Raw genomic sequence first — 24,890 nt, 5'->3', positions numbered from 1 at the left:
TGTTGTCATTGATCTCCCCTTCTTCCTTCTCAGCATTCTTGATGGCTACCATTTCCACTTTCAATGCACTCACCTCCTCCTTGAGTGCCGTGTTCTCTTGTTCGAGGTTCGTGACCCGTGCTTCGAGAGCTATGATGTGCTTGTGTAGTTTGTTTTCCACCTCATTGAGGTTGGAATCGGATGTCTTCTTGTTCTCCTTGATTAATGCCTTCATTGCCATCTCGAGGGCCTCGAGTTTCTCTTGGAGACTCGGGGCCATTCCTCCAAATCACTCTGCAGTCCTTCCCACAGGCAGGGAGGAGAGAGAGAGAGAGAGTTATGTTTCTGCCTTGGGGGCCTGAGCAAGGGTGGGTGGAGAAAAGGAGGCCAGAAGGGCGAAAATGCGAACTGGCGGGGGCAGAGAGGCGAACTGGGCAGCGGGGGGCAGAAGGGCGAAAATGGCGACTGGGTGGGGAAAGGGGGGCCAGAAGGGCGAAAATGCGAACTGGCGGGGAGAGAGAGAGAGAGAGAGAGAGAGAGAGAGAGAGAGAGAGAGAGAGAGAGAGAGAGAGAGAGAGAGAGAGATGAGATGAGATGAGATGAGAACGTCTTCAAAAGGCCAAAATGACCTATGAGACCAAAAAGGTTACAACAATTGGTGGATCTGATACAATGTCTGTGTAAGGAAAGCTAAAAACAACTAAACAACTAACTGAAACTGAAACAACTATGAGGAAAAGTACGGTACCAGGAGCTCCTAATGGATAACATGTGGGAGGAAAACTCCAGCAACAAAGGTAAGCATCATACACATCACTATCCAAAGATGTCTCTCATCGGTCGATGGCGGATATCCTCAATGTCCTCCATGGTGAGTACTCTGACCGGACGTCTCCCATGCCGTGCTAGTATGGTCCTGATCCTCTGTTGTAGTCTCCGCCGGTGTCGAGATGGGCCTCTCATCTTGGGGCGCCTGGACCGCCCCAGCTCTATAGCCCGATCAATCAGTGTACCTCTGGTGCGGCTGTACTCTGGGGCTAGCTGCAATGCCTGCTGACCTGACTGCTCAATCTCTGGTCGAAAGAGAGAGAGAGAGAGAGAGAGAGAGAGAGAGAGAGAGAGAGAGAGAGAGAGAGAGAGAGAGAGAGAGAGAGAGAGAGAGAGAGAGAGAGAGAGAGAGAGAGAGAAATGAAATGAAAGGAAATGTTATATTAACGTCTTCAAAAGGCCATAATGACCTATGAGACCAAAAGTTACATCATGGTGGATCTGATACAATGTCTGGATAAAAAAACCCAGAAAATGAAAAAATAAAGATGATACTACTGGCACCTAAAAAATGAAACTGGAACTGGAAGGTACACTATGGAGGTACCTCCATCTCATAATATGTGCCGCATCGGACACTGGCGGATCTCCTCAATATCCTGTGTGGTCAGCACCCTGACTGGGTGTCTCGCATGCCTCGCAAGAATAATCCGAATCTGCCGCTGCAACATCCGTCTATGCTGGGATGCCCTCCTCCGTGGTCGTGGGCGTCTGGACCACCCAAGCTCAATCGCACGATCAATCAGTGTACCTCTGGTGTGGGCGGTATCCATGTCCTGCTGCTGCTGTAGTCCATCTGGCGCAGTGATGGCCGGACTAAAGAAGTCTGTAATGTGCCTCTGAGTCTGGCTCTCTGTGCGCCTAAGCAGGCTATCTCTATGTCTCCGCAGCTCAAGCAAGAACAATCCCAAACACCTCTGGTCCTGGTACCCCATGACTCTGGAAAGTGGTCCAAAACCCTCTCTGAATAAACAGTGGAAACGACCACGTATCTCATAGTATGCAGTACAATGGCATATATAATGCAGCTCTGTCTCTGGCTCCCCATGGCATACTCGGCATATCCTGGCCTCAGCTGGTATACCTCTATATCGGCCAATCTCAATCTCAAGCTGGTGTGAGGATGTGCGAATCTGACCAATAGCACATCGTACTGCATGAGACAAGTGTACATCCATGTAACTGGGTCTGATCACAAAACCATCTGCTGTGAGCTGAAGAAAATGTTCTCTGTAGAAAGCCATCTTCGTGCCCAGCTCCTCAGTCGGCTGTATCCATGTCCTCCTAATGTCCAGCTGAACTAAATCCTGACGGATGAGTCTGGTAATCTCTGTCCGTGTAAGAGTGAGAGAGGGTGCCTCCAGAGAATACTGGAAGGGAGGCAATCTGTCCATGCTAAAACCATGTGCCTGGAACCAAGATGTCATCTGTCCATACCAACAAGCCGTGTCTCCCTGTAAAGCTAACTGTCGGGAGGACTCCAGGGCGAGGCGTGCATATCTGTCTCGGGGGAGATCCCACAAGCCATGTATGTAGGAGACTGATCTCGTAAGAGCCTCAATCACCAGAGGGGCAGCCGCCAGCTCTGCTCGAATAATCTCATGAGGTACCACAGCCTTGGCTCTAATAAGCCTAGCAATCATAGATACCAAAGGCCTCTCCATACCTCTCCACCCGCCTGCGCTGTGATGGCCCACTGAAGGTCCCCATATCTGCACTCCATAAAGCATAGCTGATGTCACTAGAGTGTCAAAAAGCCAGAGTTTTGTTCGAGGTTCCTGAAACTGAACCTGCGAACACATCCTCTCCAAACCACCCAGGGCTGCATGTGCTCTAGTCAATCTAGTCTCTGCTGCTCTCCTCATCGAAAACACTGGCCCACTGAATACTACCCCAAGATATGTATATGCATCTGTATACTCCACAATCTCCTGCCCATATGTAAATGTGGAAGCTGATCGCCGAACCCACTGTGGCGTGGTGTTAAACACCATAACCTTGGTTTTGCCAAGGTTGACAGACAATCCACTATCATGTGCAAACTCATGTAAAGCATCCAGATGACGCTGCATACCCTCAGGAGAGTCAGAGATCAACACACACAGAGAGAGAGAGAGAGAGAGAGAGAGAGAGAGAGAGAGAGAGAGAGAGAGAGAGAGAGAGAGAGAGAGAGAGATTTTATTAACGTCTTCCAAAAGACCGAACTCGGCCTATGAGACAAATCGGAGAGAGAGAGAGAGAGAGAGAGAGAGAGAGAGAGAGAGGAGAGAGAGAGGAGAGAGAGAGAGAGAGAGAGAGAGAGATTTTATTAACGTCTTCCAAAAGACCGAACTCGGCCTATGAGACAAATCGGAGTACCTGTATGGGGTATCCTTTGTCATCCCAACAAAATGAAAAAGTACTGAACAAAAAAAACTGAATCTGGGTGTGCAGGGGATGGAGCTCTACTATTAGGAGAATGCAAAGCTACATGCATGGAGTATACAATCATGATATGCAACCTAGCTAGCTCCATCCTGTACCATACTGGGGGTATAAAATGGTATACATGAGTGAAGGGGGTGTCCACACCTCCCTGAAGAACATGCCTGGGTGTGCTCTGAAGCGAGCCAGTTGCTCCGCACCCTCTCTGAGAAACTGAGCTCTGATCTCTGTCATCTCTCTCTGGTATAGGCGTGGTGTCCGAAAGCCAGGTGTCCTCTGTCTCCTGCGGGCTCTAAGTGTCTCTGCTCTCTGGAGAGTAATTCCCTGCCGTGTAGGGGCTGGGAGGGGGATGGATCTCTGAAAAATGTAGTAATCTGTGTCTGTCGCCCCCCCTCTGGAGCCGTCTCAGCTTGTAATAATGTCTCTCTGTGGTGCTGTATGCCTAGAATGAATCTCCCCAGTATGTGCTAGTCTGCTGCCTCAAAGATCTGGCGTAGTGAATGTGGCTCTGTGAATAAAATGGGATATCTCTCTCTGATGGCTGTATATGCTCTGCATCTTGCATACATAATGCTCCTCACTCTCCACCTCCTCTGTGCACAATCTGCATACCCTCTCCTCTCGGGGGATCCGTGCTGCTCTGCCAGTCTCAATCTCCAATCGGTGTGATGAAACTCTAAGCTGACCAATAGCCACTCGAGAGCCGTGTGGTAAAAAGCCCTCCATGTATCTAGGCCTCTCTATAAATCCATCATCAGTGATACTCATGAAGTGATCTCTGTAGTATAGCATCTTCGGTGGAAGAGGCTGTGTAGGCGATATCCATGTCTCTCGTGTATAGAGCTGCCATAGATCCTGTCTCAATACTCTGGTCCTCTCACTAGAGAGAGACGGATATGTGGTGCATCCCTGTCATACTGGAATGGTGGTAGATGATCCATGTCTAGGCCATGCTGTGAGAACCAATGTGTGACCTGTGCATACCATGATCCTCTTGTCTCCTGCCTCAGCCAGCTGTCTAGATGCCTCAAAAGCTCTGTATGACAATCTGTCCTGTGGCATCTCTCTGAATCTGTCTAGCAGGCATATAGTCTGAAATATGGCCTCTACCATCATAGGAGGCGCAGCAAACTCTGCTCGGATAATGTCATGAGGTACTGACGGTTTGCTGCGTATCATGCGTGCCATCATGAGGGCCTGTGGTCTCTCTATCTGTGTCCACCAATGGGTAGCAAGGCCTGGCGCCCATACCGCTACTCCATACATCAATGCCGGTGTGACTAATGTGTCAAATAGCCACCCTTCGTCCGGGGCTCCTGAAAATGCGCTTGGTGGCACTGTCTCTCTAGCATAGCCAATGCTGCATATCCCCGTGTCAATCTAGCTCTGGTTGTTGAAGCGTGTGGCTGCTGCAAAGAAGGTAACCCCTAGGTACACGTATGATGTCACCACCTCCACCTGGCATCCTGCGAGAGTGAATGTCAGCTGACTCCTGCCCTGTCTCGATGTATGAAAGACCATAACCTTGGTTTTCCCAAGGTTCACAGTAAGACCCCTCTGTGTGCAAAAATCATTGAGTGCATGTAGATGCTGCTGTAGACCACCTGGAGACTCACACACTAGTACAATATCATCAGCATAGAGCATAATATGTACTGAGGTACCTGCTAAATCAACTCCATCTCCGCCTCCCCGTGTAATGAAGTCAGCCACCTCATCAATGTATAACCCAAATAGCGTGGGGGAAAGTGGGCATCCTTGCTTCACACCAATGGTGCTAGCAATAGTCTCGGACATACCTCCTGGACATCTGACTCGCCCAAAAACCTGCTCATATAATGCATAGATGCCCCATGTCATATCTGCTGGTATGCAAGAGACTGCAGGCGCTAAAAGAGCCTCTCTCGTGGTACTGTGTCAAATGCCTTGCGGAAATCCACAAAGCAGCAATAGAGCTTTCTCTTCCTCACTCTAGCCTGATCAATCATACATCTCAAGGTGAATACATGGTCAGTGGTAGAGAAAGCTCTCCTGAAGCCTGCCTGCCCTGATGAGCGTAAACCTGCTCGCTCAGCATATAAGCTAAGCTCTTGCTCCAGCACTGCACCATAGAGTTTGGCCAGCACGTGGCCAACCATAACCGTCCTGTAGTTGCTCGGATCGAGCATATCCCCTGTTTTGTGAATCAGCACAATGGTGTGCATCGTCCACTCCGCAAGCAAACCCTCTACTAGTGCCCTGTTAAACAGGTGTGCAAGAAAAGGAGCTAAAGAATCTACTGCATATATGAGATGCGGTACAGGAAGCTATCCGCCGCCTACAGCATGGACGGGCCGCCGACCGTATGGGCCTGCAGGGCTGTGGTAGGTCGAGGCTCCTGTGGCTGAGGTATAGGTGGCTATTGTGGGGCATGGTATAGGCCCTCTGCATATGTGTGCCATGTCTGTGGGTCTCCAATAGGTGTCGGGGTCAGACAGGGCTCTCTCTACTCATGAAGAAATGAAAGATCTCTAGCTCCTGTATCTCTGCGAAGGCCCGCCTTTTGCGGCGAGTAAGTCTCCTCATCTCTCTCCTGCTCTGTGATGGCTCCCAAGGCTCTCTGTATGCGGAGCCGTGAGTATAGGGTTCTGCACTCGTCATCATACCATCTGTTCTGGGGCATAGTCCCAGGCTCTCCTGAGTGTACACGATGTGGGAAGCTCTGTAATGCAGCCGTGTATAGGAGTGATGCCAGCTGGGCTGTAATGGTATCCATAGGTGCCAGGGGATCCATGAGTAGGAGCCCATCCTCTACTTTGCCAGTGTATATGTCTGCCATGTCATGTGTGAAGTAGATGGTAGTGTGTGGCGTCCGTATGTGGGGGGCTGGTGATACTGGTGATCCGGCTAGTGAAAATGCCAAGTATGTATGATCTGCCCCAATAGGACGAGGTGGAATGGAGAATGAGGTGACAAGCTGTGATGCCTCCAAAGACCCCATAATGTAGTCTGCCATCGTGCCTCCGGTCCGTGTATGACCCCCATGTGGGAAGCATGTCAGCCCTCCTAATCCCGGCCTAGCTCCCAACTCTAGTAAGTGGTCCCCATAATGTCCTTGAAGGAAATATAAAAGCAAGTGCAAAACTAGAAATAAAACAAGAGCAAATGAAATACAAAGAGTTACCTTGAGATGAGTGTAGACAAGACACAAGATTGATACTTTCATTGATGTGACACCTACAATATATAGGTGAGAAGTACAAGATTGAGTAGACTGACTTATGGGATAAATGTAGAGGTGCCACATGGCACTAGACTCAAGACACAAAGACTTAAGTGAAACTAGACTAGAAATAGTACACCTAGTGTGCACTTATTTCCAACACCCTCCTTAAGTGGACACTAGGAGGAAGACAAAAAAGACAAGACTAGAAGATAGACATAAAGACTGATAGACTGAGAGACAAGACATGAGAGACAAGAAGATCCTGAGACACCCCTCCTCAAGTGATATCCTCATATGGGTCCACAAGGGTAGGGACAAGATGGATCTAAAACAAGACACAGTCAGATTGATAGACAGATAGACAGACAACAGATAGATAGACAGACAAGACTAGACAGACAACAGATAGATAGACAGACAACAGATAGATAGACAGATGACTGACTGTAGACAAGCAGATGGACCTTGAAGACAACCCCTCCTCAAGGGCAATCGCTGCCTCTTGGGTAGGGACAAGATAGAGGTCAAAAAGCATAATGAGTAAGACACTAGAACCCCTTGACCTACATCATCGGTGGTCAAAGTGGTAGACAAGTAATCAGAAAGCCCATTCCTCATCATGTGAGGAATGAACAGCAAGATCTGCTGTTGTAGATGCTGCAGCAACATGTGCTGAGGCAGATGCAGGGACTGATGTAGAGGTTTTAGAGTAGCAGTCCTTTTCCCGGTGATTATCACGGCCACAAATGGTGGCATGGATGAGCCTTGAAGCAGTCCTTCTCCAAATGATTAGTTTTTCCACAATGGGTGCAAGGCTTTCTTACCTTAGATCCTCCTTTCTTTGCTAAAAATGCAGTGTCAGTTACCTTTTGTTGTTTTGTTCTTTCCTCCTCTTGGAGAGCATTGATGATACCTTCAAGAGTAGGATTATTGTGATACTTGAAGGTAGTGACAAGAGTAGCATAGGTATCAGGTAAGCTTTTGAGAAGCACAGCAATAGCAATATCTTCAGAGATGGGGGACTTCACTGAAGCAAGCTGAACCATAAGACTGCGAAAATAATTGACATGAGAGGCTATAGTAGCTCCCTCCTGCATATATAGATCAAAGAATGAGATCATAAGTGCAATCTTAGAATTTTTAGAGCGGGGTCCAAAGAGGGTATCCAAAGTGATCCATGCTCGAGAAGCAGACTGTATGTCGGAGATGTGATGAATGTAATCATCTCCAAGACCGAGCAGGATGATAGCATAGGCTTTGTCATTCTTAGCAGTGGGAGCATAAGTGATAACTTGCTCAATGTCGGAATCTTCGGGAGCAGCATGGTGAACAATGTCCCAGAGACCTTCTTTCATAAGATGGCACTTGATTTTGATTTGCAAGTATGAAAGTTGGAGCCATTGAATTTGTCGATAGACATGAGAGAATGAGTAGAAGAGGCCATGTGGGAAGGTCTTACCTCTTGCTAAAATGCAAGGGCAGTGTCTATTCCCTTACAAGATTGCAGAAATGAATGAAAGAAGAGATCCAAACTGTTTTTAGAAGCCGGCTCTCTCACCACTTGTCAAGGCCATAGCATTTGACAGCCTATCGAAGCATGAGGAACTAGCAGTTTGTAGATAAAAAAGGACTAATCAGCAAACTGATGGAGACAATGCACAATTACCTTGTAGACTCTTCAAGAGGAAGCAATGGCAGAACTGAATGCAGCAAAAAAATAGCTCGTTTAGGAGGACAGTCGATCTGCAGCTTCCTTGAGATGATACACACTCTTGAGTTGATGAAGAAGGCAGCCAAAGATGGGCTGCAACAGTATGGCGGGCAGCAGCAGCTCCAAGTGAGAGAGCAGTAGCAGCTTCACGAAAGCAACAGAAGTATGCAGCAGCTACTGAAATCAGGCCGGCGCAGGGTGGACAGTAGATTCAGGTCAGCGCAGCCTTGAGATAAATGGAGCCGGCGCAGGGTGGACAGCAGATTCAGGTTGGCGCAGCTATGAGATGAGTGGAACCGGCTGGTCCTACAGGCTGAGCGCAGCTAGGGAGAAGCTATGGCAGGCAACCTAGCTCTGATACCATGAAGGAAATATAAAAGCAAGTGCAAAACTAGAAATAAAACAAGAGCAAATGAAATACAAAGAGTTACCTTGAGATGAGTGTAGACAAGACACAAGATTGATACTTTCATTGATGTGACACCTACAATATATAGGTGAGAAGTACAAGATTGAGTAGACTGACTTATGGGATAAATGTAGAGGTGCCACATGGCACTAGACTCAAGACACAAAGACTTAAGTGAAACTAGACTAGAAATAGTACACCTAGTGTGCACTTATTTCCAACAGTCCTCTGTCTGGTCCAGTGTCCTCTGATGCCCGACTAGCCCCTATCTCCTCTGGATCCACAGGGTGGAGGATCTTCATGTCATCATAGTCATACACCTCACACTGTCTGCTCTGTGTGTGGGCATTGAAGTGGCCCGTAAGAAATACTTCCCCTAGTGTAGAATAATGCATAATCTCCTCTGACAGACAAGTGTATGGCGAGGCTCCTGTCTCCTCCTCCTGTGGCATGTCCTCTGTAATGACATAGGAGGATCCTGATGGAGAAAAGTAACATAGAGCTATGTATAAAACCCTGTCCTCTGAGAGCTGTAAGCTGATCCACATGTATCTGGCCTCTGGATCCTGTGCTACCACTCTTAGTTTCCCCTGTAGCTCCCGTCTGAATAGGACTACTACTCCCCCCGACCCTCTCGAGGTACCCTGGCGTGTGGTCCTCCTGTATGCTGACTCCCACTAGAATCCCTCTACTCGAGGTAGCCCTCTCTCTGGGCTCTGATGTGTCTCTGTCAGAAGTATGATGTCTCTCCCCACCATAACATGCTCCAGTCGTCCAGGCTGCACCCATAGTGAACCATTACAGTTCCATACTGCCATGTGTATCTCTGTCAATGGCGTGGTCTGTGTCCCATAGGCCCCAAACCGCTAATCCATGGGTCGGCTCAATGATGACCCGACCTTGCCTTCTCTCCTCGTGTGTAAGACTCGTGGCATGCAAGAAAGAAAGAAAGAAAGATATATTAACGTCTACGAGAGGCCAAAGTCGGCCTATGAGACAAAAAATAATACAACTGTGTTCTTCCGGTCATCAGAAGAAAAGAAACAAAAGAAAAAGTGTGCATGTATCTGGATACAACTGTGAATCATCATGGATCGGTGGAGCCCATATACAAACAATATAAGGGGGGTGGGGATGTGGATGGAGTGCTAAGGCAAGATGCATCTCTATATGCTGAAGGGGTAGTACAAGCAGGCTATGCAGATCTATGTCTAACTCCATCCAGTGCCATAAGAGGGATATAAGATATCATACATCGCCGATGCGGAGGCTGTGAATGGCATGAACATGAACCCTGAGTCTGAATGAAAGCGAGCTAGCCTCTCCTGTGTCTCCATCTGGTGTCTCATTCGGATAGCTGCTATCTCTCGGTGACGGAGTTGGGGTGCTCTATGTCCAGTCTGTCTAGGTCTCCTCCTGGCTCTCAATTCCTCTGCTCTCTGTGCGGTCACCCCACGTGGTACATCAGCTGGCACTGGCATAGCTCTCTGGAAGAAATCTGTGAGCTGGGACTGTCTCCCACCCCTAGTGGGAGCGGGTGTCTGGAGGAGTCTCTCTCGAGAACTATGAAGCTCTAGTAGTAGTCTGCCAAGCTGTCGCTGGTCCGAGGCCTCCATCAACTGATGTAGTGAAGAGTGCTCCTCAAACAATCCTGCATATCTATCTCTGACCCCCTGGTGGGCTGTACATCTAAATACAAAGTGATCCTCGGTCTCCACCTCCCCGCGGCACAATCTGCATATCCGCTCAGCTCTAGGAACGTGTGCCGCTCTCCCAGCCTCTATCTCTAGCTAATGTGATGAGACTCGTAACTGTCCAATAGCAACGCGAGAGCTGTGTGGCATGTATACATCCATGTACCGCGGTCAATGTATAAACCCATCCCTGAGATGCTCATAAAGTGGTCTCTGTAATATAGCATCTTCGGTGGTAGTGGGCTCTCTGGTGCTGTCCATGTCTCCTGTATGTAGTGCTACCATATGTCCTGTCTCATCACTCTGTTCCTCTCATTGAGAGAGAGGTAACCCCGTGGAGCAGACTGATCATACTGAAAAGGTGGCAACCGCTTAATGTCTATACCATGATGTGAGAACCACTGTAGCATCTGTGCATACCAAGATTCAGTGTGTCAGCCTCGGCCAGCTGTCTGGATGCCTCAAAAGCTCGGCGGGATAATCTCTCCATGGGCATCTCCCTCATCCTGTATATAAAGGAGATCGTCTAGAACAATGCCTCCACTGCCATAGGTGGTGCAGCAAACTCAGCTCGAACAATGTCATGCGGGACGGATGGTCATCCTCGAGAGCATCAAGATCTGTGGTCTCTCCAGCTGTACCCATGTGGAGGCTGCAAGCCCTGGTGCCCAAACCGCTGCTGCATACATCAAGGCTGGTGTCACTAATGTATCAAAGAGCCACCCCTTCGTGCGGGGTTCCTGAAAATGTGCCTGATGACACTGACGCTCAAGGCCAGCAAGAGCTGCATACCCCCCGGGTCACTCTGTCTCAGACTGCCTGAGCCATGGAGAAGCGTCCAGCTGAGCTAGTAAATGTGATGCCAAGGTAAACATAAGAGCTCACCACCTCGACCCGCCCTCTGCTAATGTGAGAGTAGTGTGGCTCCTGACTGCGGCGGGTGAAGTGTGGAAGATCATAACCTTGGTTTTCCCAAGGTTCACTGTGAGCCCCTGCTGTGCGCAGAAGTTATCAAGAGCCACAAGGTGTCTTTGAAGCCCAACCTGCGTGTCGGATACCAAGACGATGTCATCAGCATAAAGCATAACATGGACAGTAATACCTGATAGCTCAACCCCAGAGCCTCCTCCCTGTGTGATATAATCGACCACCTCATCAATATCGAGCCCAAAGAGCGTGGGGGAGAGTGGGCACCCCTGCTTCACACCAATGGTGCTAGCAATTGTGTCGGACAAGCCTCCTGGGCATCGGACTCTCCCAAAGACCTGCTCATATAGCCTGTATATGCCCCACATCATGTCTGAAGGTATGCCTAGTGTCTGCAGTCGCCGAAAGAGGCGCTCTCTGGGCACAGTATCAAATGCCTTGCGGAAATCCACAAAGCAACAATAGAGCCGTTGCCTCCGTGCCTTGGTCTGATCAATCAGGCACCTCAATGTAAAAATGTGGTTGATGGTCGAGAAGGCTCGACGAAAGCCTGCCCTGGCCTGCTGCTCTCAATCCCCCAACCTCTGCATGAGTGCTCAGCTCTGCCTCCAAAACTGCCCCGTATAGTTTGGCCAATATATGGCCAATCATGATGGTCCTGTAGTTCCCGGGGTCTAGTACATCTCCCACTTTATGGATCGGCACAATAGTGTGCATCGTCCACTCAGCCGGAAACCCCTCTGACAGAGCTCTGTTGAAGAGATGAGCAAGAAATGGTGCCAATGTATCAATAGCATAGATGAGATGCTCTCCCTGTAATCCTGTATGATCTGTCGCCCGTCCATGTTGGAGTCGGCATATGGCCCTCCTAACCATAGGTGGGGTGAAGAAGGTGGAGACTGTGGAGCATGGCTCTGTGGGTTGTGGTATAGGGGCTATGCAGGCACATCATAAAGTCTCTCTGCATATGTCTGCCAGATCTGAGGATCGGCAATAGGTGTGGGAGGACGGGGCTCTCTGAGTCTCCTCCAAGCAGCAGCAGCATCTCTGCTCATGAGCATGTGATATGTGTCCCAGTACTGAGCCTCCTCATAAGCTCGCCGCTTACGGCGGGTGAGAGTATGCATCCTCCTGCCTGCCTGCCTCCGGGTGATCTCCCCGCGAGCCCTCTGCACTCGGAGACTGCGGTAAAGGTTTCTGCACTCATCATCATACCATCGGTTCTGGGGCATGCTCCCAGATGTAGGTGGCCGTCCTATCTGTATGTGGTATGGGAAACTCCTCGCGGTTGCGGAGTGCAGTACATGTGAGAGCTAGGAGGTGAGCATGGCCATGGGTGCCGATGGATCTAAAGCAAATAGCTGATCCTGAACATGATAGTCGTACACCTCGGCTAGGTCCTGTGAGAGAGAAAGAAAGAAAGAAAGAAAGTTATATTAACGTCCACGGGAGGCCGAATCCGACCTATGGGACAGATCAGGTACATCCATTTACATTCCACTCTGGGTATCAATGCCAAAGAGGCATAAAACTGAAAAAAAAAATAACTCAAAATGAACTCTTAAGACTCTTAAGAGTTTAAATTACAATGGGTTCTATTGCATCTAGTTCGAAATTGAGGTTCAAAATAAAAATAGCTATATTTCATCCATGGATGGATTTGCTCTTGAGGGGGGTGGGGTACGGAATTCTTTAATGATTGCTTGTCCTCCTCTGTATATTGCCCATTTTGCCATTCTTTCTTGCTTCTTTAACTTTATTCAGCTCTGCCGATTTGTTCTTGAGTTGTAGCGGGGTGAGTTCATCAGCTATCCATACCTTTGTCCCTTGGAGAGACCTTGTTTGCTTCATCACTGCTATTTTCTCATTGTTGTCCATATAGGAGACTTTTGCCTGTGTACCCTTTACTATAAATAGAGATAGGGTCTCCTAAGTCCACGAAGGGGACTACTTTGCTCAGTTGTGCTGTAAGTACATCTGTATCTAATATGTAGTCTTCTCGAAGCTCTTGAGCTATGTCTGCCCTATCCCAGCCTTGAGGAAGACCACCGACTCTGATTACCTTTTTGTTACTTTCCATTCGTTCCTTTTCTTTGACTGCTGATATGACTTCTTTAACAAAATCTTGTGAGTTAACTGAATTTACCTTTGAAACATGGTTTGTCGTTTCTGTTTGTAGTGTTGTAGGTATGGGTCCTTCTCGTGCTTCCTCTTGCTTCGTCTTCATGGCTTGCACTTGCACTTTCAGTTCGTTGATTTGTTCATCTTTCTTGATAGTCTCGTGTTTCAGTGCTGCTAATTCTCTTTCTTCAGTTCTTGCATGAGGTAGGCTTCCCATGGTGTCGGCTTGCTCACGGGAGGAGGAATGGGCGGTAATCGTGAAGCGGTGACTGAGGCAAAAGACTTCTTACTTTCCATGTGTTGCTGCTGATAAAGGAGAGGGCTGTTGTTGGTGGAACGAGTCCCCCCTCAAGGGTACCCTCTCCCCTTTGGGGGAGACTCAAAAAATGCGACCTACAAGATGCTCAGCTACAGGTGCAAGGGAGAGTTATGTTGCTGCCTTGGGAGCCTGAGCAAGGGTGGGTGGGAAAAGGGGGGGGTGGGTGGGAAAAGGCGAGCTGGGCGAACCTTCGGGCAGAGGGGAGCGAAGAGAGAGAAGGCGAACTGGGCTGCGGGGAGAGAGAAGGCGAACTAAGGGGAGCGAAGAGAGAGCGAAGAGAGAGAAGGCGAGCTGGGCGAAGAGAGAAGGCGAGCTGGGCGAACCTTCGGGCAGAGGGAAGCGAAGAGAGAAGGCGAACTGGGCGAACCTGCGCGCAGAGAGAAGCGAAGGCGAACTGGGCGAACCTGCAGGCAGAGAGAAGCGGGGAGAGAGAAGGCGAACTAAGGGGAGCGAAGAGAGAGCGAAAGAGAGAGAAGGCGAGCTGGGCGAAGAGAGAAGGCGAGCTGGGCGAACCTTCGGGCAGAGGGGAGCGAAGGCGAACTGGGCGAACCTGCGGGCAGAGAGAAGCGAAGGCGAACTGGGCGAACCTGCAGGTAGAGAGAAGCGGGGAGAGAGAAGGCGAACTAAGGGGAGCGAAGAGAGAGAGAGAGAGAGAGAGAGAGAGAGAGAGAGAGAGAGAGGAGAGAGAGAGAGAGAGAGAGTTATATTAACGTCCACGGGAGGCCGAATCCGACCTATGGGACAGATCAGGTACATCCATTTACATTCCACTCTGGGTATCGATGCCAAAGAGGCATAAAACTGAAAAAATTACAATGGGTTCTATTGCATCTAGTTCGAAAATGAGGTTCAAAATAAAAATAGCTATATTTCATCCATGGATGGATTTGCTCTTGAGGGGGGTGGGGTACGGAATTCTTTAATGATTGCTTGTCCTCCTCTGTATATTGCCCATTTGCAATTCTTTCTTGCTTCTTTAACTTTATTCAGCTCTGTCGATCTATTCTTGAGTTGTAGCGGGGTGAGTTCATCAGCTATCCATACCTTTGTCCCTTGGAGAGACCTTGTTTGCTTCATCACTGCTATTTTCTCATTGTTGTCCATATAGGAGACTTTTGCCTGTGTACCCTTTACTATAATAGAGATAGGGTCTCCTAAGTCCACGAAGGGGACTACTTTGCTCAGTTGTGCTGTAAGTACATCTGTATCTAATATGTAGTCTTCTCGAAGCTCTTGAGCTATGTCTGCCCTATCCCAGCCTTGAGGAAGACCACCGACTCTGATTACCTTTTTGTTACTTTCCATTCGTTCCTTTTCTTTGACCGCTGATATTTTGTATCACTCCAGTGAGATAGTATAGATTTGTTTTATTTTATTTTCCATTCCATGATGCCATATGCCATGGACATTATTTTATCACTTTGGTCTCATAGGCTATCTTTCACTGCACAAGGGCAGACTCAAACCAGAAACTATAGCAGTGGAGAGCAAAAAAGATGCTCATAGCCTCAGCAACAATGAGATATAACATGGGGGCTAAGGGGCATCCCTATCATATAGAACGAGAGATGTGGAAACGATCACCTCTACCACTATATGCGAGCACACTACTGTGAGCATCCCGATATAAGCATGAAACATCTCTGATCCAGTTTTGAGAAAATCCCATACATCTAAGGGTTCTTTCAAGAAAATTCCAATCAGCTCAATCATATGTCTAGCAACAAAATGGCTGGGGGCTCGTTGCTTTCCTTAGCCCACTCAATCGCCCCCCCAAAAAAAGGAGAAATTATCAAATACGATTCTTCCTTGAAGGAATCCCTTGTGTATCATGAATCACATCATGCAATACTGGCTGCAACCTCATGCTTACTGCCTTGGCAAGTATTTTGTAGGCAGTCCCAAGCAATGTTATAGGCCTGCATCGACCAATATTCGTCTTCTCACCACCTTTTGTGATAAGGTGAATAAGACCCTCAATAGGAGAAAGAAGGCATACTCCCTGTGTTCCACATCTCTTGAAGGACCATGGTGGTGTTTCCCAAACTCCTCCCAAAATGTCACAAGAGAGGTGGGTAAAAGGCCATCATCCTCTAGATACTTTCCTTGAGGTAATGCATGGAGTGCCTGCTTGAGATCCTCAGCAGAGAAGGGGAAGTACACATGTCCTACGGGACCATCTGATGCAAATGAGGGGGACATGTACTTCAATCAAGGGGGGGGGGGGGGGGGGGGGGGGGGGGGGGGGGCGTGGGGGTGATTTGTATCATCCATGATTTATATGACCTGGGGCTCAGTTGCCTGAGTAACCCACTCAACTCATCCAGAACCACGAGAGTACATTTGTCCAGAGCCAGGAGGATACATAGTCACACGGTTGAGTTTTGCCACTTGGATGAGGTGCCAGTCTCTCAATTCAGGGCATGCAATACATCAGTTGACACAGTCTGAGACACTATTGGCAGCATTACTCCGTTGAACATATGGAGAGTAAGATGCACAGAGGCGAACGAGGATACTCGTATACATCCGTCACAGATGCTATTGCATTTGGGGTCATATTGTTCGTCCTTGGATGGCCACTTGGACCAGAGTACAGGGCTCCTCGAGATCTGCTACAGTCAAGAGGAAGAGATTTCTCAGAGAATCAAAGAATTGCCCTTTCTTCTGTGAGACTTCTTATCTTGATGCTTTCATCCACTTTTGGTGTTTCCATGTGCATGGTGCATTTGGAGTCTGCAGACTGTTCATACTTAATAGAGAAGCATTTTTTTCCCACGTATCCTTTGTTTGTTGAAGCATTTTATTGTTTCGACCACTGTAGGGAGCAATCAGTGCAGCTGCTTATGATAAAGATGTGAAATCATTAGTAAGTGGTTCATATGATGGTTGTTTGAAATTATGGAGTCATGAAGGGCATTGCTTGGATACATTCAACAACATTATTGATTGTGTCACATCTATTGCTTACATACCACAAACAAAGTGCTATTGGGTCACAGGAAAAGCAAGGTGTGTAATTTTTAAATTTAAGTGAGTGTGGAATCACTAAGGAAATGTTGTATTTGTTAGCACACTATTTTTTAGAGGTTTGCAAATTGAAATCGGATATGATTACTCTCAAGAGAATAACTAAAAAACTGCAATGTAGAATGACGTGAGGTCGAGTAACACTTGATTCTCGCTGCCGGTTATGTTTGCACATGGGAAGAATTTTCCCCAAACGATTCTCCAAAAGTTGCTGACTCGGTGAGCTGCGCTGCTGAAGTGACGACGTGCTGAAGTGACGTGAACCTGCGCTGCTGCCCCCGCCTGCCCTCTGTTGCCTCCGCCTGTTTCTTTGCTGCTCCCGCCTGCCTCTGTTGCCTTCGCACCCCCCTTCGCCTGCCCAACTTCTGCCCTTCACTAGCCTTTCAGTCCCCGCCTGCCCTTCAGCTACCCCCGCTAGCCCCTCTGCTGCCCACCGCCTGCCTTCGCCTGCCTCTTTTGCTGCCCCCGCCAGCCCCCCTTTTGCTGCCCGGCCTGCCCTTCAGCTGCCCCCGTCTGCCCCCGTCAGCCCCTCTGCTGCCCCCCGCCTGCCTTCGCCTGCCCCCTTTTGCTGCCCCCGCCAGCCCCCTTTTGCTGCCCCGCCTCCCCCTTTGCTGCCCGCCCCCTGCCTTATTCAGTCCCCGCCTGCCCCTCTGCTGCCCCTTTGCCCTTGCTTCCCCAGCTGCTCCCCACCTTTGCCCCCCTTCCTCTGCTCCCATTTTCCCAGCAACTATTTTATCTGGATTCAAGTCGGCCGCCCACTTTTCTCATCACCCCCACTGGCCAGGAGAATCATCAATTTTTCACAAGACGAGCTCACCACTCTTCAGCATGACATTGACCTTGAGGTCCAGACTACCCTTGTTGCGAGAGTTTATGGTTCCCACCCTTCTCGTTCGCAGGCCCGTGAATGGCTTCTAGCAGCTCTCCCTTCGGAGCTGATTGTGCACTTTCAGGGTGCACTTTCAGGATACTCGTTTACTTGGTCGAGGCTTCTTCCAGGTGGACTTTCATTCTTCAGAAGCTACTTCTCAAGCTTTGGCTAGCAGCCCCTTTCCTCTTGGACCTAGAAAGATTTTCTTCTTTCAGTATTAGGTGTGCTTTGATCCAGTGGTGGAGGATCAGCGCCTTACCCCGGTCTCACTACGGTCCCTGCTCTTCCTCGGTCCTATTGGAAGCTTTTAGCTTCCATAGGGGCATCCTTTGGCCAGGTTCTAGAGGTACCAATCCTCCCGAGCTCTTCCGCCTTAGCTTCCGCGGCCGTTATCGCCAGTCTTGATGGTGTACCCCGGGTCCTTATCCATCGATTACAGATGATCATGTTATGCTTCAGAGACCTGACGGATCTCATTTCCGCCAGAGGATGGAGATTGGAAGCAGACCTGACCAGTGTCGGATTTGTCGTCGATAGGGTCACATTGCTAGAGATTGTCCCAGATCGAGGGGCCATGCTAGGAGGCAGCGTGGTCCTGCCCATCAGAGGCCTTCTGCAGATGCTAAGACTCCAGCTGCTCTTTTGCCACAGTAGACCACACAACGTTGGGTTGTGGTTAGGGATGGCAGGCACCCTCGGACCCCCGTACCTGCCCCTTCACCCACCCTCCTTGTGGAGCACCCTAACCCCTATGGAGCTCTTGCCTCACAGGATGTTGATCCTTTTTTGGAGGATGAGGCCTTGCAAGCACATGATCTCGATCCCTCACAGGAGATGCTGCATTACAGTTACAGGATGATTGCACCCTTGAGGATGATGTTGCACATTCGCATTGTCATGGTACCTCTCCGGTTCTGAGGACTAGCCCTGGCTTTTCCCCGGAGTGGGAGAGAGAGGTAAGGTTGACATCGTCAGATTTTCCCTCCCTTACCTATGCGAGACGTACTTCCGCCTCTAAAGGGGGTCCTTCGTCGACCACGAGATCTGGTCGTTCCTACTCTGAGTCTTTATGAGGATTGTCTCTTGGAACATTCAAGGTCTTGGGGGTTTTTTCCCGCGTCGACGGAAACAAATTGTAAAAACCCAGCTTCATTGTGCAGTCACAGGTGTACCTATGGATATATTGCTCTTGCAAGAGCATAAACTGGATGCTAGTCAGTGTGGGAGATCAGGCAAGCTTCTCTCGGGACACACCTTTTGGTCACCGGCTGTTGGTACCAAGGGTGGTGTTTGTATCTCTGTTTCAGCTTTGATCTTGCCTTGCATCATTGGACATGGTGCCATTCTGCCTACGAGAGCGCAGTGGATCCTTCTTATGCAGGGTACTACACGCATTGGTATTCTCAACCTCTATGCTCCTAACCGTAGAGGTGAGAGGATTGCCTTTTGGAAATCTGTCACTACATTGATGCCTCTTGCCGACCATTGGTGGGGATTTTAACATGGTTGAGATGCCAATGGATAAAAGAGGTGGACATGAGGGCTTGGTGCATCCTCTTGAAAGAGCGTCTTGGGAGAGGTTTATACTCTCCATTCATGGTAGAGATTGTTGGCATGAGGATGACATTTGGAGGAGTCCATCCACTCTTCTTTATTCATGGTCTAACAGGAGAAGAGATGTAGGATGTATCTATGCACAGTTAGACAGATTTTATGTGGATGATTGGGTGCTTGACAGAGGTGGACATACTTTAATTGCTACAGGCACCTCCAAATCGGATCATTGCCCAGTGGTTTTATGTATTAGAGATCCGAATTGCCATGGATTAGCACCCCATGTACGCATCCCTGATCATTTGTTTTCAGATGCAAAACTATCGCGTCGTATGCTTGATATTTGGAGATCTCATGACTTCTTACAGGCCTCTCAAAGCCTTGCCTCTGCTCTCTGTGATATTAGTGACTTTTATCACACATGTGCCCTGTCTAAAAGGCAAGAGGCCTTGGACTTAGAAAGGGCTATTAGACGTAGATTGGCTGCCTTGCAGAAAGAGCACGAGAAACTTCCTCATGCTCAATGGGTTGCAGATTCTTTATGTACTATTAGATCAGAACTTCATCACTCTCTTGAGCAGCGCGCGGAGTATCGTTTCCATGCCCAGGAATCCTTTTGGACACAGATGGGTGGCAGATGTAACAAACATTTCTTTGCTTCTCACGGCCCATCTCTTGCCAGAGATAGAGCAGTTTTGCAGGATTCACATGGCACTCTTCACTCAGATCCTCTCATGGTTAGACAGATTGCCACCGATTTCTATTGCCAGCTTCTTAGTGCTGAGCCGCATTCTGATCTGAGACCCAGGGCAGAGAGGAAGGTTTGGAATGCATTGCCACATTTGATGACCGAGGAGATGTGTGCCACTCTGGATGCCATTTTTTCTATGTAGGCGTTCAGTCATGCTCTTCATGCCTTACCTCATGGTAAGCGTCCAGGGGAGGATGGCCTCTCCCCTATTTTTTTCACTACTTTTTGGGATGAGATTGGGGCTGAGATAACATCGGCTTTGCAGGAGATGTGGGACACAGGTTCTATGCCGTCTTCTCTCATTGAGGGGCTTATTTATCTTATTCCTCCTAAGAGCAGGGATAAGACATTGATTGGCCAATGGAGACCTATCACCTTACTTGGGACTGCCTATAAGATTCTCGCTAAGGCAGTGAGCATCAGATTGCAGTCAATTTTGTAGGATGTTATTCATGATACCCAGAATGGATTCTTACACGGTAGGAGCATCTTTGATATTATTTTCTCGTTTTGGGAGGCCGTCGAATGGGCTAAAGCGAGCAATCAGCCCTTAGCCATTCTGCTCTTGGATTTTGAGAAGGCCTATGATAGAGTGGATTGGGACTTTCTTGGGGGTACTCTTAGTCATATGGACTTCTCTCAGAGATGGATCAAGGGAGTTTCATGCATGTATCGTGATGCCCACAATAGAGTTCTTGCTTGCTGTGATAGAGGAGAGCGGTTTCAGATTTCTATCTCAGTACGACAGGGCTGCCCATTAGCCCCTTTATTATATATCATAGTTGCAGAGGCCATGAGCATCTTTCTCCGCTCCACTGCTGGTATTTCAGGATTGAGGTTGCCTCTTCGTAGTCATGAGGAGTTGGTTGACTCTGAGTTAGCTGATGACACAGCCCTGTTTTTGGAGGCTTCACATATATGCTTATGTTCCTTCCGGGTAGCACTAGGCAGCAGGGGCACTCATTAATTGGCACAAATCTGTTGGTTTCTTGGTTAGTTATTCACCAAGAGTTGATTGGGGTGCAGAGCTTAGTTTTACTTGGATCAGCAGAGGATGTACTGCTAGATATTTGGGATGCCAAGTTGGGATTGATATTTCTCCTGCACAGCAGTTTGCTCCGGTACTTATGAGTATCCGGAAGAAGCTCCTCCATTGGAGCTCCAGGAGATTAGATTTAGCCTCCAGAGCTTTGGTGGCTAATCAGGTTTTGCTTGCCTCAGCTTGGTTTATTGCCTCTTGTTGGTGCTTCTCTCGTGCGTGCATTGGCCAATTGCGGAGATTGATCCGAAATTTTCTCTGGTCGGGGCTTGGATGGCACCTCAGACACTCGTGCCAGGGTAGCTTGGCTCACAGTTATTCAGCCCAAAAGAGAGGGGGGCTTCAATATTATTGATCCGGATGTTCAATGTAGGGCGTTGCTTTGCAAACTTGTGGTAAGAGGTTTCCTACCAGGCACTGAGCCTTGGAAGGATTTTTTCTTGTCTCAGATTTCCAGATGTACACCCAGGGTCGGGAGAGACTAGATGCCCAACACACGTTTTTTGTTCACAGAGGCTGATATTAGGGCACCATCTTCCCCTCTTAATGCAGCCATCGTCAGAGCATGGAGAAGCATGAGATATTTTTTGCGACAAAGGCTTCCTAGGTGTTTGGACGAGGCTGACCGACAACCTATTATGTGGAACGAGTTCATTAGGGATGAGGCTGGTCGGCCACTTGGTGCATCTCGTTATATGCAATGGTCAGGATGGGAGAGATGCGCATACACAGTTCTTGCTTGGAAGACCTTTACGAGTCTTCCGGAGGATCGGAGAGTTGCATCCACTCAGCATCTTAGGGGCTCTCGCATTCGCATTGATCAGATTGATGCAGCTATTCTGCATGAGTGGTTTTCTGGGACCTTTCACAGAGACTATCATCCGAGTTGGTTGGGAGTTTTTTCGAGGATAGGCATACCTTTGCAGGTCATTGCTCTGCCAGGCCAGGAGGATACAGATTTCCTCATGTATTCTATCATGCATGGTGGGAAATTGAGATGTAGTATGGAGGAGATCATACCAAACATTAGGCTTAGTCCAGTGAGGATTGTTGGTTGCTCGGGGAAGCACTCGTTCATTGACCCTTCTCCTCAGATAGTGACTCATGGCTCTTGGTGTTTGTGGCTATATGGTGGCAGTCCTATCACATATCTTCAGTGGGATCCAGGAGAGTGGGAGTGGATTGATGCCTTCGATTCTTTGAAAAGCCTTCCTTTTTTCAGTTTCACTGTTCGAAATGCCAGGCTTCTCCTCACTCGACAGATGCATAGGATCCCTACTCTCAGGCCTCATTGGGAGAGCTACAGCGCAGATATTGGCATAGACTTTGGCACTCATACAGAAGGAGCGAGATCTCGCATTTCTTTTGGTTATTCTTACATGGTGGTCTCCCCACCAATCAGTGGAGATCAGTTTTTGGTGTAGCACCTTCCTGTCCTAGATGTGCGGCAGATTCTAAGTCCGTAGAACATTGTCTATGGGGGTGCAGCATTGCACAGCAGATTTGGGATCCTGTAGCCCAACTTATGGGCAAATTGAGTGGTCGTGCCATGCATGTGACTTGGGGGGCAATTGCTTGGCTCTCCCAGTTCGGTCTGCAACTTTTTTATGAGGGCAGTGGTACAGATTCTGTTTTTTTCATTCGTAGAGGTATTGCCCAACATGGTTTATTGCCGGATGTTCCTCAGGGAGATTATTGCCAGTATTACAGCATGGCAGATCTGGAGAGCTAGATGCACGGAGGCTATTGAGAGTGTCCAGATTTTTGGGTCTCAATGCATTAGTACTATATGGGGTGATATCATCCACACTCTTATGGCTACTTGGGCTCGCATTCAGGGGCCCTCTCGTTCTGCACAGGTGAAGCGTGTGATATTTATGCGGGAATGGGACCATGGCATCTTCTTTTCCTCTAGTACCACAGGTCTTACATGGCATCATGATGCTCCTCAGTGGTTGAAATCACCTTACATATTGGGGTGATTCTATTCTCTTCCGGCTTATAGCTGTGATTGTTGTATGTTTTTCTCATACTTAATAGAAGTCTCTTTCTGAAAAAAAAAATAAAAAATTCCCCAATTTTTACATGCATCCTTTTTTTTTTTTCAACTAGCCTTTGGCCCAAGATCCTCCCATAGTTACCAAATTTCACCGCCCGTAGACGGCCGCCCATAGGCGCTTATTTATCCACCCGTAGGTGATGCTACCGAGGAAGCACCAAGGGGGGTTTTGAACCTAGGACCTCTTGGTCCTAGGCAAACACCTTTCACCACTTGAGCTATCACCTCATCGGCTATGCATCCTTTTTCCTTGGTGTTCTTCCGCTTTCTCATAAAGAGTTTGATTTATGCCTTCGCTCACTTTCTTGTCAACTTGTTCATTTTTGGGAATCTATGTAAGGCCTTTCTTTCATTGTGGTTGGAAAGAACCTCCTTTTTTTGGGAGCTGATGTGGAGAGCAAGTCATCACACTAGTTGCATTGCCTCACTGCTATAGGTTCTTGTAGCTGGTTACATGTAGCCACCAAGGGTGCCCACACTGATTGTCCACCTCAACAGCGTGACACTACCACACCGCAACAGTGTGACAGTGTCACACTGCCACACCGTCACAGTGAGTCACTGGAGGCACCAAGCATTTGGGACCGTTACAAGTAGAGACACACCACCACAACTGACACAAAGAGGTGCACACAGCAGCATTGAAGTCTCCAACGACACTGACGGCACCGACTGACACTCCAATGACGTCTCCTAGAGATAGGAGATTCTACCAAAGGCTACACTACCACCTCAAGGCATCCACCAAAGATAGGAGATGCCACCTTCTCGGCCTTTTAGGTATATATGGTCTCTTGACTCACCTTGAAGGACATCCTTTTATCCCACCTTGAAGGACATCCTTATTCTTCATCTCTCACCATCCTTTATGCTCATCATTTATACCATTTGTACCTTGTGCTCGACAGTCACTTGTCATCTGCTTGAGCTGTGTCATCCTCTTCACTCTGTGACCTCTACTGAGTGTGCACGGTATAGTGAAGGACATGTATGAGTGCTCTCCAAGTAGTGCAAGTATTCTCATTCCTTTTGCAGTCTCGTCTCTTCTTGTGCCGTGTTCCGCTCCATAGTGTCTTATGTGTTGCGTTGTATCTTCTATGTCACGCTGTGAGCATCGAGGACTCTAGACATACTATCTAGAGAAGAGCCACCACTGTGTGTGCTGGGCGACCAACCCTTCTACACCACACTACCCTGACAAGTGTCCAGCTGACTCGTGTTCGGCTTACAAGTGTCCAGCTAACAGGTGTTTAGCTACAACTCTAAAGTGTCCAACTGCAGAGCTGACAAGGGTTCAGCTGACAAAGTGACATCCACTTGCCATTTCCATCGGCTACCCACCTAGATCAGCAGCAACTTGCCTGGATGTGGTGCCACCAAATCGAAAATTAGGGGCTACCATGTAGTAATCACACCTTCCTCAGTCCCAAACGGTGCACCTACTATGGGATGACCACTTGTATATACATGTAACTCTGGGATTGCTAGAGAGGGACTTTTTAATGAATCAAAGTGTCAGTTTTACAATCTTCATGTCGTGTACTGTCTCTTGAGTCCTCTTGCCGATTGTCACTTTCTTATGTCACTGTCTAGTTTTGGGTGCAGGATAAGCATAGTGTCTGGTTAGAGTTGTGTGAGGGCATAGTGGAGCGGGGCATTGTAGCCGCACGTCTCCGTATTCAAGAAGAAACTGAAGGCATACGTCCATAGAGTGAACCCATGACACGTACTAGTGTCACAGACCCTAGTGTGTGGGCAACAAGGTCTACTATAGAATGCTAAAATTTGGCGATCCTACTGGGGAACTCTAACAATTTGGATTTCCTCGAGAGTTCTAGAGTCTAGTGTCCCATGCCCAACACGTGCTCTCGGGTTGGGTCATCAAGCCTCGGGCTAGTGGTTAGGGAGAAAGCAACAATAAAGTGCTATGTCATCTTCTCTGGAAGGCTTGTCCAACATCCCTAGCAAT

At 48.4% G+C, this 24,890-nt stretch overlaps 1 protein-coding gene across 3 annotated transcripts in view; it reads left to right on the top strand.

Moving 5' to 3' along the window:
- LOC147623533 (uncharacterized) overlaps positions 1–24,890 on the top strand; it is a 111,194-nt gene that overhangs the window by 59,073 nt on the left and 27,231 nt on the right. Inside the window, exons 1-2 of one of the 3 annotated variants that reach the window (XM_086821715.1) lie at positions 15,911–16,286; positions 16,442–16,629. The exons of 1 other annotated variant lie outside the window; for it this stretch is intronic. In XM_086821715.1, coding sequence (XP_086677841.1) covers positions 16,101–16,286; positions 16,442–16,629 — 374 coding nt within the window. In that variant the 5' untranslated portion in view covers positions 15,911–16,100. Of the gene's footprint in view, positions 1–15,910; positions 16,287–16,441; positions 16,630–24,890 lie in introns of those variants that run through there. One more of the 3 variants, XM_086821713.1, reaches the window with a different exon arrangement.

The sequence above is a fragment of the Cibotium barometz genome, chromosome 27, assembly GCF_041138505.1.
Source record: "Cibotium barometz isolate CiBa-2024 chromosome 27, ASM4113850v1, whole genome shotgun sequence".
Classification (NCBI taxonomy): Eukaryota; Viridiplantae; Streptophyta; class Polypodiopsida; order Cyatheales; family Cibotiaceae; genus Cibotium; species Cibotium barometz.
The sequence above is the reverse complement of the archived record's forward strand: the minus strand, read 5'-3'. Positions and strand labels throughout refer to the sequence as shown.